The 13,762-nt window shown below is 42.3% G+C and overlaps 1 protein-coding gene across 2 annotated transcripts in view; it reads left to right on the top strand.

The window, feature by feature from the left end:
• DNAJC5B (DnaJ heat shock protein family (Hsp40) member C5 beta) overlaps positions 1 to 13,762 on the top strand; it is a 42,698-nt gene that overhangs the window by 25,175 nt on the left and 3,761 nt on the right. The window contains exons 2-3 of one of the 2 annotated variants that reach the window (XM_027452295.3): positions 5,667 to 5,880; positions 9,505 to 9,679. In XM_027452295.3, the coding sequence (XP_027308096.1) occupies positions 5,667 to 5,880; positions 9,505 to 9,679 (389 nt within the window). Of the gene's footprint in view, positions 1 to 5,666; positions 5,881 to 9,149; positions 9,323 to 9,504; positions 9,680 to 13,762 lie in introns of those variants that run through there. The other variant, XR_005263783.2, reaches the window with a different exon arrangement.

Below are 13,762 nucleotides of genomic sequence, written 5' to 3'. Positions count from 1 at the left end.
CCAAACAACCCCTCACGGCTTCGCCTTGCGCACAAGGGCAACACACACTCTGTCCTCAGCATGCGCAGAGTGCAACCGCTACCTCCAACAGCTCCCACCTTCGGCCGGTAATACCGCCTGTGGCAGGGCTTTAGCACCTCCGCCTCACGACCACTCACGCAGGCGGACCGCACAGAGCCCCTGCCCACCCTCACCCGCTGTCTGACTCTCCTCAGTGCAAAAGCCACTTTCCCCCTTTCACCCTGGGACACCCCTCCTGCTTCAACAGGGCTTCCTTCTTCCGCGCTCTTCTGCCAATGGCCGGACAAAAAGGACGAGCCCTACTGCATCGACAACGACCCAAGAGGTGACGTCGAGAAAGGGGGCTTCTTTCCTCCCCACAAAGCCCACTCTTCTCCAGGCTCTGGGTAGGCCCCCGTTCATCGAAGCGTCCTCGGCGAGCACGTGTTCCCAAGTCCCGCAGTCCCTACGGTGGCCTTCTCCTCAGCCTGCAGCACTTGCTCAACATCTTCCTCGCACACTGAGGCCTACACAAGGTCGTGCTTCTCCTGATGCCGTCGATCGCGTGCCCCATTAGTGGCGCAGGAGAATCCCTTCCCTCCTGCTCCAGCCCGTGCTGCCCTTGGCCCGCAGGCTGACTGGATGCCGTCCTTGTGCGCAGCAGCCCAGACGCTGCGCAGGTTCTCCAGAGCCCCCCAGTATGGATGACACGCGTCCCTGCTGCTGCAGGCTTGATGACCAGGCAAGGGGACGGAAAAGCATTGGAGAATGCGGGCATCGATCCCGCTGCCTCTCACATGCTAAGCGAGCGCTCTACCACTTGAGCTAATTCCCCAGCCCACGGCCGGCCCCTGAGCAGCCGTCTGCTCACAGTCACCCAGCCCGTGGCCTGGACAAGAGCCAAAAGGGCACTCCTTCGAGCCGGAGTTGAACCAGCGACCTAAGGATGGCCGTGCATGGGAGCCTACAGTCCTCCGCTCTACCAGCTGAGCTATCGAAGGAATCACAGACATCTTTTGGGAAATACTCCGTTTAGATATCTCTCAAACTCTTATGCTTCTTACTTAGCAGAGTATCCGCACTTATCAAGAAATCCTCTAGTATATAAACTCCCTACCAATACCAGTGATGTTGAACAGATCCTCAAACACCATCCTAAGCCACTCTCCCACCCGCTGTTGTGATGTATAATCTACCTATCAAGTGTACTGCTCATACCTTGTCATTTTTTTCACTGAATTTATTTTAGCTTTCTAAGCACTTATCTCTCTGATATCTTAGTCTACTTCGATTTTTTTTAAAAGCATGGCCTTTATAGTAAGATCCTTGTGCAGCTTTTCTATGTCCTGCTTTCTTCTGCAATGGATAATCTTTAAAACTCAGCTTCTTGCCCTTTCTGCTTTGTGTGAGCTGTTTTGGAGCATGTTTTCTACCTTGTAATTGCATTTCTACTTGCCCTCTTTGTCATGAATCTGGGCCTGGCCCTTTTTACTCAAGTAGCCTACCTCAGATATTCTGCATGCACACCACCACCGAGCTGTCTTTGTAGATCTGTGTCTGAATCTTGTCCCGTTCTCACTCTTGACCATGAGCAGCACTCTTACCTCAGTCTCCGTATTCTGACCTCACAATTGCTGTGGAGGTGTGGATGTCTGAAAGGTGGCAAAGGTGTCACGGTATCTGCACAAGAGCCAAAAAGGTACTTCTTCACAATGGAGTTGAACAAACAAGTTAAGGATAGCCATGCAAGAGTACCTATAATCTCCTGCTTTACCAGCTGTGTATTGATGGAGTGGCTGGAGTATGAGTTACAGCACTCCATTTTCCATTGCACTGTTTTTACACCCACTGCTTCCAATATGCACTCTCTCCACCCAGATATACCTCCAGCAGATTGTGTGTGTAGCACAATCTGGGCCTGATCTCAGCTCTCACTCTAAGCCTACCACAAACAGAAGTACCAAGGGTGTTCTTCCAAATTCCTTTCCCTGAATGCCGCAGTCTTCTTGTGGAATAGTTGTGTCTTTCCTTTTTCTCACTTGTCTCTCCCAAAAGTGTCACATTGCTTTCTGCTATCAAGGGCTGCAGTGGTCAGTGGAGAAGAGACCATTCATCATGAGAAAAATCTGAATTGACTTGAAGTTGTGTGTTTGGTATAAGAAGGAGGCCGGAATTCATTTTACTCTTTTTTTTTTTATTATTATTATTTATTTATTTATTTTAATTTGGCCTTCTTCCCTTTTGTATTCAAAATGAACAGCTATTACTACTTACCTAGACATTTCACTTCCAAGAGACTCACGGGGAAACTTCTGTATAGCTGACACGTTCTCTTATTTCACAGAATCATAGAATGTTTTGGGGGAGCAAAGGGGGGAGAGTCACATGACCTACTAGATACACTTCTTTTGATGCAGCCCAGGATACAGTTGTCTTTCTGGGTTGCAAATTGGCTCACATTAAGCTTTTAATCCACTGGTACATTCGATGCCCTTCTCCTCAAGGCTGCTCTTTATCCACTCATTGCCTAGCCTGTGTTCTTCTTTGGGATTGCCCCAACCCAGTTGTTGGACCTTACACGTGGCCTTGTTGAACTGCCTGTTGATCACACAGGACCCCCTCTCATGCCTGTCAAAGTCCCTTTGGATGGCAACCCTTCCATCCAGCATGTCTGCTGTATCATTCGTCTTGGTGTCATCTGCAAACTTGCTGAGGATGCATTCAATCCCACTGTCCCTGCCACCAACAAGGATGTTAAATAGTTAAATAAGATTCCTGACAAACACCACTCATCACTGATCTCCACCTTTGAGTTCTTTAAAAGACGTTTAGATTTAGAGCTTAGCGATATGGTTTAGTGGAGGACTTGTTAGTGTTAGGTCAGAGGTTGGGCTAGGTGATCTTGGAGGTCTCTTCTAACCTAGATTATTCTGTGATTCTGTGAATATTAAGCCATTGACCGCAAGTCTTTGAGTGCAACCATCCAGCTAATTCCTTACCCACTGAGTGGTCTGTCTATCAAATCCATGTCTTTCCAACTTGGAGACAAGGATATTATGCAGGACAGTGTCATATTCTTTGCTCAAGTCCAGGTATATGATGTTACTTTCTCTTCTCTTATCCACCAGTGCTGTAACCCTATCACAGAAGGCTGTCATGTCATGTTCTTTTCCTTATTTTTGTTCTTGTCCTTACTTTTACTGTTTCTTGGGCTGAACCTTGTTGAGGGATTTCTTGAAACAGCAAAAATCCCATGGCTTGCTGTAGCTGAGCAAACCAAGCTACCAGGGCAACTATGAGAAGTTCCCATGACAGTGTTCCCACATCGCCCAATTGAGGAACTCAGAAAAATATTGTTACCAGTGGCTGGCTTCAAGGACAAGGTCTATGTGACTGCTAATCACAAGGGGGTTGTTTTCTTGCAGGTGGGGTTGTTTTCTTGCAGTTGTTTGTCTGAGTGCTTTTGACCAATAATCTTGTGTGAAACACTGTCCACCCCTGTTAAGTTCTCTATAAAAGTTAGGCTATTCGGGCAATAAAATGGAGCATGATCTGACTCTACTGTGTGTCTGTCGTGCTTTCGGCCGTGCTTCCTGCAACAGAACCTAATGGAGTCCTTTCTCTCACTCATATGAATCACACTGGCAGTATATAGATCTCTGACCCACTACTAAATCATCACCAATTAGTATATGACATCTTGTGCAGGGAGTAGTTAGCATGATATTTTTATTGAGTTTTCTCAATACTAAGCTAAAGTAAGTATGTAACTAATATAACTAATATTTTTTCACCTCTTTGAAATGACATTGCATTCAAATTCTTATGAGATTTTTGGGAAAGAGAAGAGGGCAGAAGAGGTCTTTGGGGCTGTTAGTTGTGGGAAAAGGAAGAAGGGCCAGAGATTGATTGTCTGATGCCTCCAGCCAAGCATGAGTTTTGAAAGAAATGCCTCTCCCATTTTTCATTCTAATTGCTAGGTTTTGTTTTCAGCTAAGAAAAGGAATAGATTGCATAAGCTACTTAAATACTTGGTTGGCACATTATGTCATTAGTCATGCAAGAATGAGCTTGTTTTTCCAGTTCTTCTATTTCATCTTTTATTATATTTAAGGTACCATATGCACAATATACTAGCTATGATTGAACATGAAGCTATTGATGCTATTAGAGACATTTTTAAGGAGTCAGCTACGATCTATGAGAAGATGATTTGAGTTCAGTGTATAGAATTGAAGATATTGTTGTCAGAGGCTATTCTCAGGCTCATATCAGTCTTGATACTGGCAGAATGTCTCCAAGACAGGAACCGTCATCAAGAGCAAAGCACTTACATTTTGCTGGGAGGATAACCAGTGCTGGGACTTCAGTAGAAAGTCAATCAGTATCCCACTCAGAGGATAAATTTGTTAGAGCAAGTGTGGGCACGCTGCCTTCACACCACAATTAATTTATTTGTTTACTTACTTATTTTGGCATAATGGTCATGACTAGCTCCTGAAACACTCAGAGAGAACATTTAAAAATACAACATAGCTTGACTTAGGTGAGGATGACAGAATTGAATACTCTATTAAATCACTTTTGATGCCACTAGAGGTCAGCACTAGTCATTAAATAAATGTCCTCGGAAAATTTTATTGCCACTTCTACAAAGGGAGTGGAGATTTTCAAAAAGCTACATTTACATCTATGCTTGCTTTGCAGGTACATGTGAGCTCACACTGCTCCAACGTGGTTGGAAGCAAACCCTTTATTTCCCAAATCTGATTCCCCAGTGCCGTCTGTGAGCCAACAGTCCCACATGGTTGTTTTCCAGCTGTATCTGTACTCTTAATTCTGTAGCAACAAGCACAGTCAGAGAAAAGAGACAGTACCAAGACCTGTCCTGGCAAAGGCTTTCCACCAGCATAAACAGCTCCAAACGGCCAACAATCAGCTTCCACTACCTTAGGGACAGGCATTAAGTGTGGCAGTGATGAAGTAGACTCAGACAGGCATTGGAAATTAATAATATAATAAATAAAAATAATGAGCTAACTCATTATGCTTTTCCATCTTGTGCTTCAGAAATATGCTTCCTTTCTCTTGCAAGTCCTAAATTTGTTTTTGATCATCACTGTCTGGGCTTCTGCAAACACAGACACTGTTTACTATATTTTAATATAGCTACTATTGATAGACAATCAAGGGCTGAATTTCCTTTGCAATACAGATCATTTTGATGGGATAAACATGTTTTTAAACAACCTTTATAAAATCTTTATCTTTGTTGAAACCTGCTAAATGATGCAAATCAGCTGCCAAACATAATGCAACAAATGTTTGTGATTTATTACCAGGGTAAAATCTGTGCTTCCAGCATGTATCGCTTTCTGCCTTAATTTGATAGCTGATGAGGTATCAAGGCACAATGTTCATGCCTAGTGTAACCAGCACGTCTCTTTCACAAAAACTTTCATTTTCACTTACTTTGTGTCACCTTCCTTTCACTGAATGTTCTGTGTGTGTTAGAACTGGAAATAAGAAAGTCCAGGCTGAACGTACTGTTCAGAATAATTATGCCTCTGCTAGAGTATTTTGTAATGTTTTATATGTGTCCGTATACACACGTTATATGCACACACTACCAATGTTTATTTTCCTTTTTTTTTTTTATGTTGAAGAAAACTGGCTCTGAAATATCATCCTGACAAGAACCCTGACAATCCAGAGGCTGCAGAAAAATTTAAAGAGATAAACAATGCTCATGCAACGCTGACTGATCTGTCCAAGCGAAACATTTATGACAAGTATGGATCCTTAGGGCTCTATGTGGCAGAGCAGTTTGGTGAGGAAAATGTTAACACATACTTCATGCTCTCAAGCTGGTGGGCAAAGGTAAGCTGTCATTTTCTGTTGAAAAGCAGGCATCATAATGCACAAAGATACTTATATACACAAGGAACCCCCTGAAAAACAAGGTGTCCATACAGGCTTAACAAAGAGTAGGATCAGGACGTAAAACACTACTAAAAGTTTAATTAAACAATAAAGTATCTGGGAAAATCAACAGTGGCAGATGTAGCATCAGCTCAGAAGAGGGCTAATATAGAATGTTTTCTTTTTCTTTCTAACATGGTAAATAAAGCACATGTTTTGTAACACTTCCAGACATTAATTAGATTTGAATCTGGTGCTCCAGGTTAATTTTGACTTTCTTTTCAGTAGTGACTAAATAAAAGTGACTCATTGTTCAAAAATGAGAAGTCCCACTTATGTGACAACCAGTTAATAAGTTATTACAGTACAAATTTAGCTGTGTTCTTTGCTATATATAGCACACAGCATAAGTAAGCAATAATAATACATAACACTGTGGGATTATGGTGTCATATACGTGCCCTGTCAGTTCTTGGTGAGGGGGTGAGGGAAGGGAAGTGGAAGAAAAGGTGAGAACTGGGGAGTGGGGGAAGAGATCAGGAAAGGAAGAGAATGATGCATCAAAAACTGGCATATTGCTCAAGGAAAAACACCTCATGGAGTGCTCTTGTGATAAAAGAGTTGTGTTCATGTGCTTGCTTATGTCACTGTTATCCTCTGATGTTTCTATATGTCAAATTCTGGTGTTTCAGCAGATATTGAAATGTTACAGAAATGTAACAAACCAACAGAACTGCAAATATGCAAAACCAATGCTCTCCCCACCTGTTTCCAACAATAAAAAGCAGGAAAGAAAGGTCTCTGCTGGAACAAGTGGGAAATGGTGAAACAAACCTGCTGTGACAGCTTTGATCTCAGAACGATGGAACGTGCATTCTTGCGTTCGTGACAGATCAGGGCAGTGCTTCACTGCCCTCACAGCCCCCTCACTGCAGATTTGTGGGTTTAGGAAGCCACATTTTGTAGGCTGAATCAGTATGAGATGGAAGCTGCTCAAATGCCAAACTGCAAATGAAACTAATGAACAAAAAGCACCAGTGTTGAAATGACACCTGCACGGTTGGGGTGGCATCCTCAGAAGCAGCCTGGAGGCTGTCTGCCTGCGGCTGGGCTCCTGGCCACAGCTGCTTTCTGTTCCTGCTGGGTCCATCCCTGTTCTCTTTGCTGTCCTTTCACCCTCTTCTTCGGCCTCTTTGTCATGGCTCAGGTGCCTGGAAGCATTCCCTTAGAGCTGAGAGAGCAACTGTACTGGCTCCTCCAACAGTCTTGATAATTAAAGTTTTCATCACATTTAGCTTTTATTTCCTCTTCTGCTTGCTGATTGTTAATGGAGACTTTATGAAGTATAAAATCCTCTGTGGTCAGAAAATCAGGAACGGAAATAACTGCTGTGGCTTTGACTCATAAGGAGAGCAGCGGAGAGTACAGAGAGAAGCTAGTAAGTCCCTAACACAGAAAGGAGGAACGTGTGGATTGTTTCAAGAGAGATGTATCCTGGAGGTGAGAAGAGAGGTGCTGAATGTCCCAGCAAAATTAATCACTGTTTCCTGAGTTTTAAGAATTCTGTACACAATAGCCAGGAAAAATCCAAAATATGCAAATGGTTAGCACCTGAGGATTGTCACAGGTGGTCTCTCTCTATCTCTCCCCTAATCCCACACCTTGCCACCTCCAAAGCAGAAACAGGTCACCAAATGTTTTTTTCAAGCTGAGGTCACTAATCCTCGTCTCTTTTTTTCTCACACACAAATGGCAGGTCAGCTTCAGATTTTTATAGTATCCATCATAATACTATTTAAGTCTGACTGCGGATGATCTTAGGACCCCTAATTTTCTCCACTCTGGTCTGCAGAAGGTAGGGACCACAGCTTTTGCTTATTATCTTCTTCTTCAGCTACCAAAATTCCTGGTAAATCCTCTTCCCTAACACACTCATACTCAAAAAATCTGACAATCATGAGGAGGTGTATCATTAGAAGTAAAGAAAGTCAAATGAAAGGAGAAATGCAAAGTGAAAATTACTTTTTTGGAACTGCCAGACTTCTTAGCAGGCATATTAAACTTGGAACATATTAACATGGGTAGTGGGTACTTGAACTGCATATCCACTGGCAGACATAGGAGTTGTTCATTCATCTATTATTGCAAAAAGCAATTCTCCCTCTCCCATGAAGACAGTTTAATTATCACATCAGTGTTCTTCTGATTCCTGATTTATCACCTGCAATATTTTAAATACAAGAATCGTGAATCATTAATTTATCATTAATAGATTCACGTATATATTTCACTTGATAAACTTTTATACTTCTTTTCCTTCTATCCATTGTGCTGTTTTTTCCCCATTATGGCATAAACGATAAACAGACGGATAACTTATTTTAGAGGTTCTGAGATTTCTAACAGTTTCAGATGTCAGTTGGAAGGAAAACATTTTAAAAAGAAATGTCTGAGTCCTCCTTGTCTTTTAAAAAAGCATCCTGTTCACTCTTGATATATCTGTGGGTAGAATAGATTATCATTGGCCTCGAGCCTGCGAACACATAAACGGTAAATATTACACATGTAAATATCATATTACCTTCAAAGCTCGTGCTAACATTGCCTGAGACATGCATACATAACTGAGTGTTATTTACATAGCTTCATTGTCAAATTTGACAATATCCTGGCATTTATGCTTCCTTTCTTCTTCACCAGCATGTTTACTTATGAACCTAAGAACTAACTGCAAGAGCACATAAGTGAAACTGCATTTAGTAAAGGGCAGCCTGGATACCTGTAATACTAGAGCCTGGCTCTGCTGAGGCCTCTGCACTTGGTGTGACAGGGACAGGAGCAAGCAGGGGCAATGCTGGTGGGAGCTTCTTGATGCCTAACTCCCCAGACATAGAAACCACAGCCCAAGGAGTCTAACCTAGGAGTTGTCACCTCTCTGCTTCTGCACAGGCTAAAGAAGAGAAGGAGACACCTCCAAAGGGCAATGCAAATTCTCCTGGGGCTGATTCACCCTCTGGAAGGTCTTTTAGCTTCCCATCACCTATCTGGGGAGCCCACAGAAACTGTGGGTCTAATTTAGCTGCCTTAGTTCAGTGTCTGAAGTTGTGTGGATGCATCTGAGTCTTCGCTTCTTTTTCTCTTGGCTTTGTTATTAACAAGAACCTGCCAGTAAATAAGTGTTTGAAAAAAAAAAAAAAAAAAAAAAAAAAAGTTCTTGGGCAAATGAGTCATTTTTAAGATGGAAATGAGTCATTTTAAGGTGGGTGGGGTTTTGCATACTGCCTGGAGGTTTTTTCTGAGGGCCGTCAGCTGAAGACAGGCGTTCAGGAGCTGGGCATGCGGGGGCCTGTTGGTTGGTGGCTTCTTTGTGGCTGTGGTCCCGAGTGTCAAGCAGGAGCTGGTGGGTGAGGAGGACCCTGGAAGGTCTGGTCCTGATTTAGGCACTCGTCTGGTGGTCGGACTCCTCTGAGAACCACGCATGTGGGAGCCCGAGTCCCTTTGAAGAGCCTCTTTGAAGAGGCTGCTGTGGGTTTCGGGAAGGTCACTGCTCACAGGGTTTTCCTCTTGCTCTCTTCAACCCAGGGCTTGTTTGCAGTCTGCGGCCTCCTGACGGGCTGCTACCTCTGCTGCTGCCTCTGCTGCTGTTTCAACTGCTGCTGTGGAAAGTGCAAACCCAAAGCACCTGAAGGGGAAGAGTATGAGTTCTGTGTGTCTCCAGAAGATTTGGAAGAGCAAATTAAGAACGACATGGAAAGAGGTGTGTATTATAGGGGCTTACTGGGGAGCAAAGCTGTTCAAAGCAGCCCCTGGAGCCTGTAGGCCAGATGTTGTGCTCGTGGTGCTGAGGCTGATTCCAGACGGCCGTGGAGATGTGCCAATTCTCTCCAGCTAATGCTGTGACCTAGTGAACTTCCCAAGTAGCATGATAATGAAAAATTGAACTTATGGAACTAATAACAAAATATCTCCTCCATCTCTTTATTAGACACAAACATCAGAAGTCTCAGGGCTCATCTGAAGAGAAGATGCTCGCCTTCTAGCCCCCATACCCCTGTTGCTTCATATCCCAGATCCTGTACATGCATAGCTGGCTCCAGCTGGACTGGAGCTTGCCACATCTCACCTGCCTGAAAAAGTACATTCAGTTTTTACTCAGGTAAAATTCATCACTTTTTGTAACAGGCTGGCCATGCCCATTAAAGAAAGGCTTTAAGAAAAGATGCAGAGCTTCCAGCTGTAGGGTTGCGCAGTAACCTAAGACATTCAGAGTGGGAGCTGCCCCTCTCTCTTCTACCTGCAAGCTGCTCCCTCTCTACTGCACTGGACACGGCAATTGTGCTGCCTCACCAGGAGCCAAACCTTGGATAGGACTCAGATGAAAAGTTATCTCCCCAAAAGAGCAAGCAGTTCCCTGCCAGTTTAACTCCCTGGTGTGCCTCGCAGCAGGACAGGGCAAGTGCTAATCCAGCTCAAGGAAGGGATCACAGGCTGGGGACAGCAGGACCCCTGCACAGCAGGTTGCCCTCTTGGCTTGGCTTATTATACTTAAACTAGCAGTGCCAAATTGCAAATGTCACATTCCCATAGCAGGAAGAGTTTTCTCCCCTCTTCACACACAAATAAACCCTTTCATAAATATGTAACGAAACACCTGTAGTAGTTGAAACAAATGCTATTCATATAACTGATATGCCAATGAGTGTTGTTTTTAAATTGTTTTTGCCTAGAAGCATATCAAGGTAAATACAGTCAACTTAGAAATCGATCATATTTGGTCAGTCAGTTCAAAGGTAACAAAAAAAAAAAAAAAAAAAAAAAAAAGTTAGTGAAAGCTTTATAACCACAGTGCATTATTTGAAATAAATGTAATATAAAGTAAGACATTAAGCACCCGAAAAGTGCAAATATAAAATGGGTTTTGATGCTTATGGGTCTATGACACCAAAGTCAGAAATACAAAGGTGTAACTTGGAAAAATGTTTAATTTAGCATTTCCCTGCCTCTTTTTGTAATTTGGCAGTCATTTTGCTGCCTCTCAAAATCCAGGACAAATTTCTGTAGAGGAAGGAAAAAAAAGGTTCTCCCTCCTTTCAGCACTAGTGGTGCTTCTTGACATGAGTTCAGTAACGTTAGGCCATCTTGCCATCCCTTTACTACCACCAAGTCTCACCTAAATAGCCTATAAATTAGTAAACAAATAAATAAATTGCATGTTCAGCAAAGTACCACTATGTTTTAGGTACTGTGAAGACAATATTGAGTGATCGGGTAGGGCTTGAAGAAAGCTAGCTATTTCTACCTTTCCTAGCCTTCTCTTTCATCTTGCTACATTTCCTTGCCAATCAAAACCAGCTTGCTTAAGCAGAGTAGAACTCTCTACATCTTAAAAGCAAATGAAAATAATAATAATAATAATAATAAAATAAAAGTAAAAACTTCATGACAGAGGATGGAGGGAGCATCTTTTCTGAAACTGAGAGGAAAATAGGCATTTCATTTAGAGAAATGAATGGTAACCAGCTCAAACTGCAGTTACTTTCCCTCTTCTCCTCACCAGATTTTAGGGATACTGGTAAAAAAGAATCAGATGACCTAGAATAGAAAAGATTGGGCTTTTCCACCAGACATTTTCAAATGTTGGGCCAGAGAAATGAATACTCATGCCTTCCTTTGTGTAAATAATAGAAATGCTCTTGTAGGTAATTCAGAAACACACTGTAATCAGTCCTGCAGCAGACTACGTTTTGGAAGAGAAAATCATATCAGGATCCAAATTCTTTGCATGCCCTCTGCCCACAGACTGAGCATTCTAGCTGGTAATTAATTTCTTTGCTTCCTGCTGTCCCAAGTTTATATATTGTTGCTAGCCAGAACTTCTTTTACTGAGGTCAAAATGTAGATTCCCAAACTAAGGCCATACTTTTATTTACCCAAATATTTTATAATCAGCCCTTGCTTTTCTGAGGAATGCAACGGTGATAAAACATCACAGTCCCTGATGCTAAAAATCTCTGAGAGCAAGTCTCCACCAGTTCTTGCTGCACTCCCTGGGAGCTGCTTGCAGCCAGTCATACTGTGCAGAAAAGGCAGCATGCCTGTTGTGGGAGCAGGGACTTTCCTTTCTAGAAAGGGCACAACAGTAGTCATTTTTGAAATCCCTCACATTTCTCCTTAACAAAACTCAAGGTGCTACATAGTTTGATTTCCCGATTTAACATACCATAAAACAAATTTATTAGTAAACAAAGATACGTGAGGCCAAAAATTCTGTGATTCATTCTTTAAAATGGAAAAGCAATGCGAGTTGTCACTGAAATCAACACAATCATTTCAAAACCCGCAATTCTGAAAAAAAAAAACCAAACATATTCCTCTAGAAAAAAAGTTTTATTCAAATAAATATTTGACTAGTTCAAGTGCTTGGCTAGCTGAGTGTCTGCTGTGGGAGACTTGTTTTACAGCTTTTACTTCCATGGGTAGTATCACCAACAAGAACTAAGATTAGGGATTCATAAGATCTGTGCTGTGCTTAGGTTACAGTGATTTCTTCCCATGATTATTGATTCGAATCACAAGAGGACTCTGGCTGTCACACAATGCACAAAAGAAGATCAATTTCCAAAATAAATCTTATATTCGGATGATTACATTTTAAATGTGACAGTTTTTAGCATTTCAGGAAAAAAAGAAAAAGAAAAACAGAAAAAAAAAAAGTGACATTATAAATGCATAAAGTCCAGTAACCTGTAATATCACACCACAATGCCACAGATGACCTGAGAAAATGCACTAACAGAGGGGAGCATCACACACCTCTCTGCAGCACAGATGTGCAGTCGTTCATTGTTTTCACTTGCACACAGTGCAGGCTGACAGATTTTGCTTTCATTGAGGTCTATGGGAAACCTTCCATTGACTTCTGTGGTCCCAGGTGAGATGATGTTTGAGTTTGGATTGCTCTCAATGACTCACTCAAAGAGTTTGTCTGGTTTGCTCTCCTCTCCTGTTTGGTTTTCCTCACAAGAACAAAGCAAAACATTTCTAGACCAACTTTCATTTTACAGAAAATGAAATATGGGAGAAAAAGAAGAAAAAAAAAAAAAAGAAAGAAGAAAAAAAGAGAGAGAGAGAAAGAATAAGAGAAAAGAAAAATAAACAAACAAAAAAAAGTAAAAGAAAAAAGAACCAGAATAACAAAGTACTTTCCTAACTCTGAAGCAGTAAGCTTTTAGCACTTCATTGTCTCCTCCACACTCCATATGATATCGATGTAGGCGAACAGTGAGCAGGAGCTATCTATAGAAAGCAGTTTAAGCTGTGAATCCTGCCGCACCTCCATTCTGCAGCTCTCCATTAACAGTCTATATTTGTACAGTTTATTATACCAGAGGTCCCTGTTTTGATAAAAAGCATCGTACACCTTGGAAGGGCGCAGGCAGCAAAGGACCTGGGGAAGGAGTCAGCTCAGCCCTGTGTGCAGATCAGCCGGGAGCAAGGTGACAGATTTTCAGTGGGTCCTCTTGTTGCACATCTGGGTACCACGGCAAAATTAGCTGCTAGGCTCTGCCCTCCACAAATGAGCTTCCAAAAAATGAACAACTTGGAGGCAGCAGAGGGTGGGAGGGAATGCTGCTCAGAGATCTGGAAAACACATAGCAACTTAAAAATGGATTGAAACTGCCAAAATAATGTGAAACCACACCAAGCTGAAGGCATTAATTACTCATATACTTTTAGAAGTTATGAAACATGTCTGTCTTTGACCTTGCGTCTAAATTAGGAATTGCCCATACAGAGAAGCTGCTCAGCATTTATCATCCTTGCCTTTCACCTTGACAGA

Source organism: Anas platyrhynchos, chromosome 2 (genome assembly GCF_047663525.1).
Source record: "Anas platyrhynchos isolate ZD024472 breed Pekin duck chromosome 2, IASCAAS_PekinDuck_T2T, whole genome shotgun sequence".
Classification (NCBI taxonomy): domain Eukaryota; kingdom Metazoa; phylum Chordata; class Aves; order Anseriformes; family Anatidae; genus Anas; species Anas platyrhynchos.
This window is presented reverse-complemented; position numbering and strand designations above follow the sequence as displayed.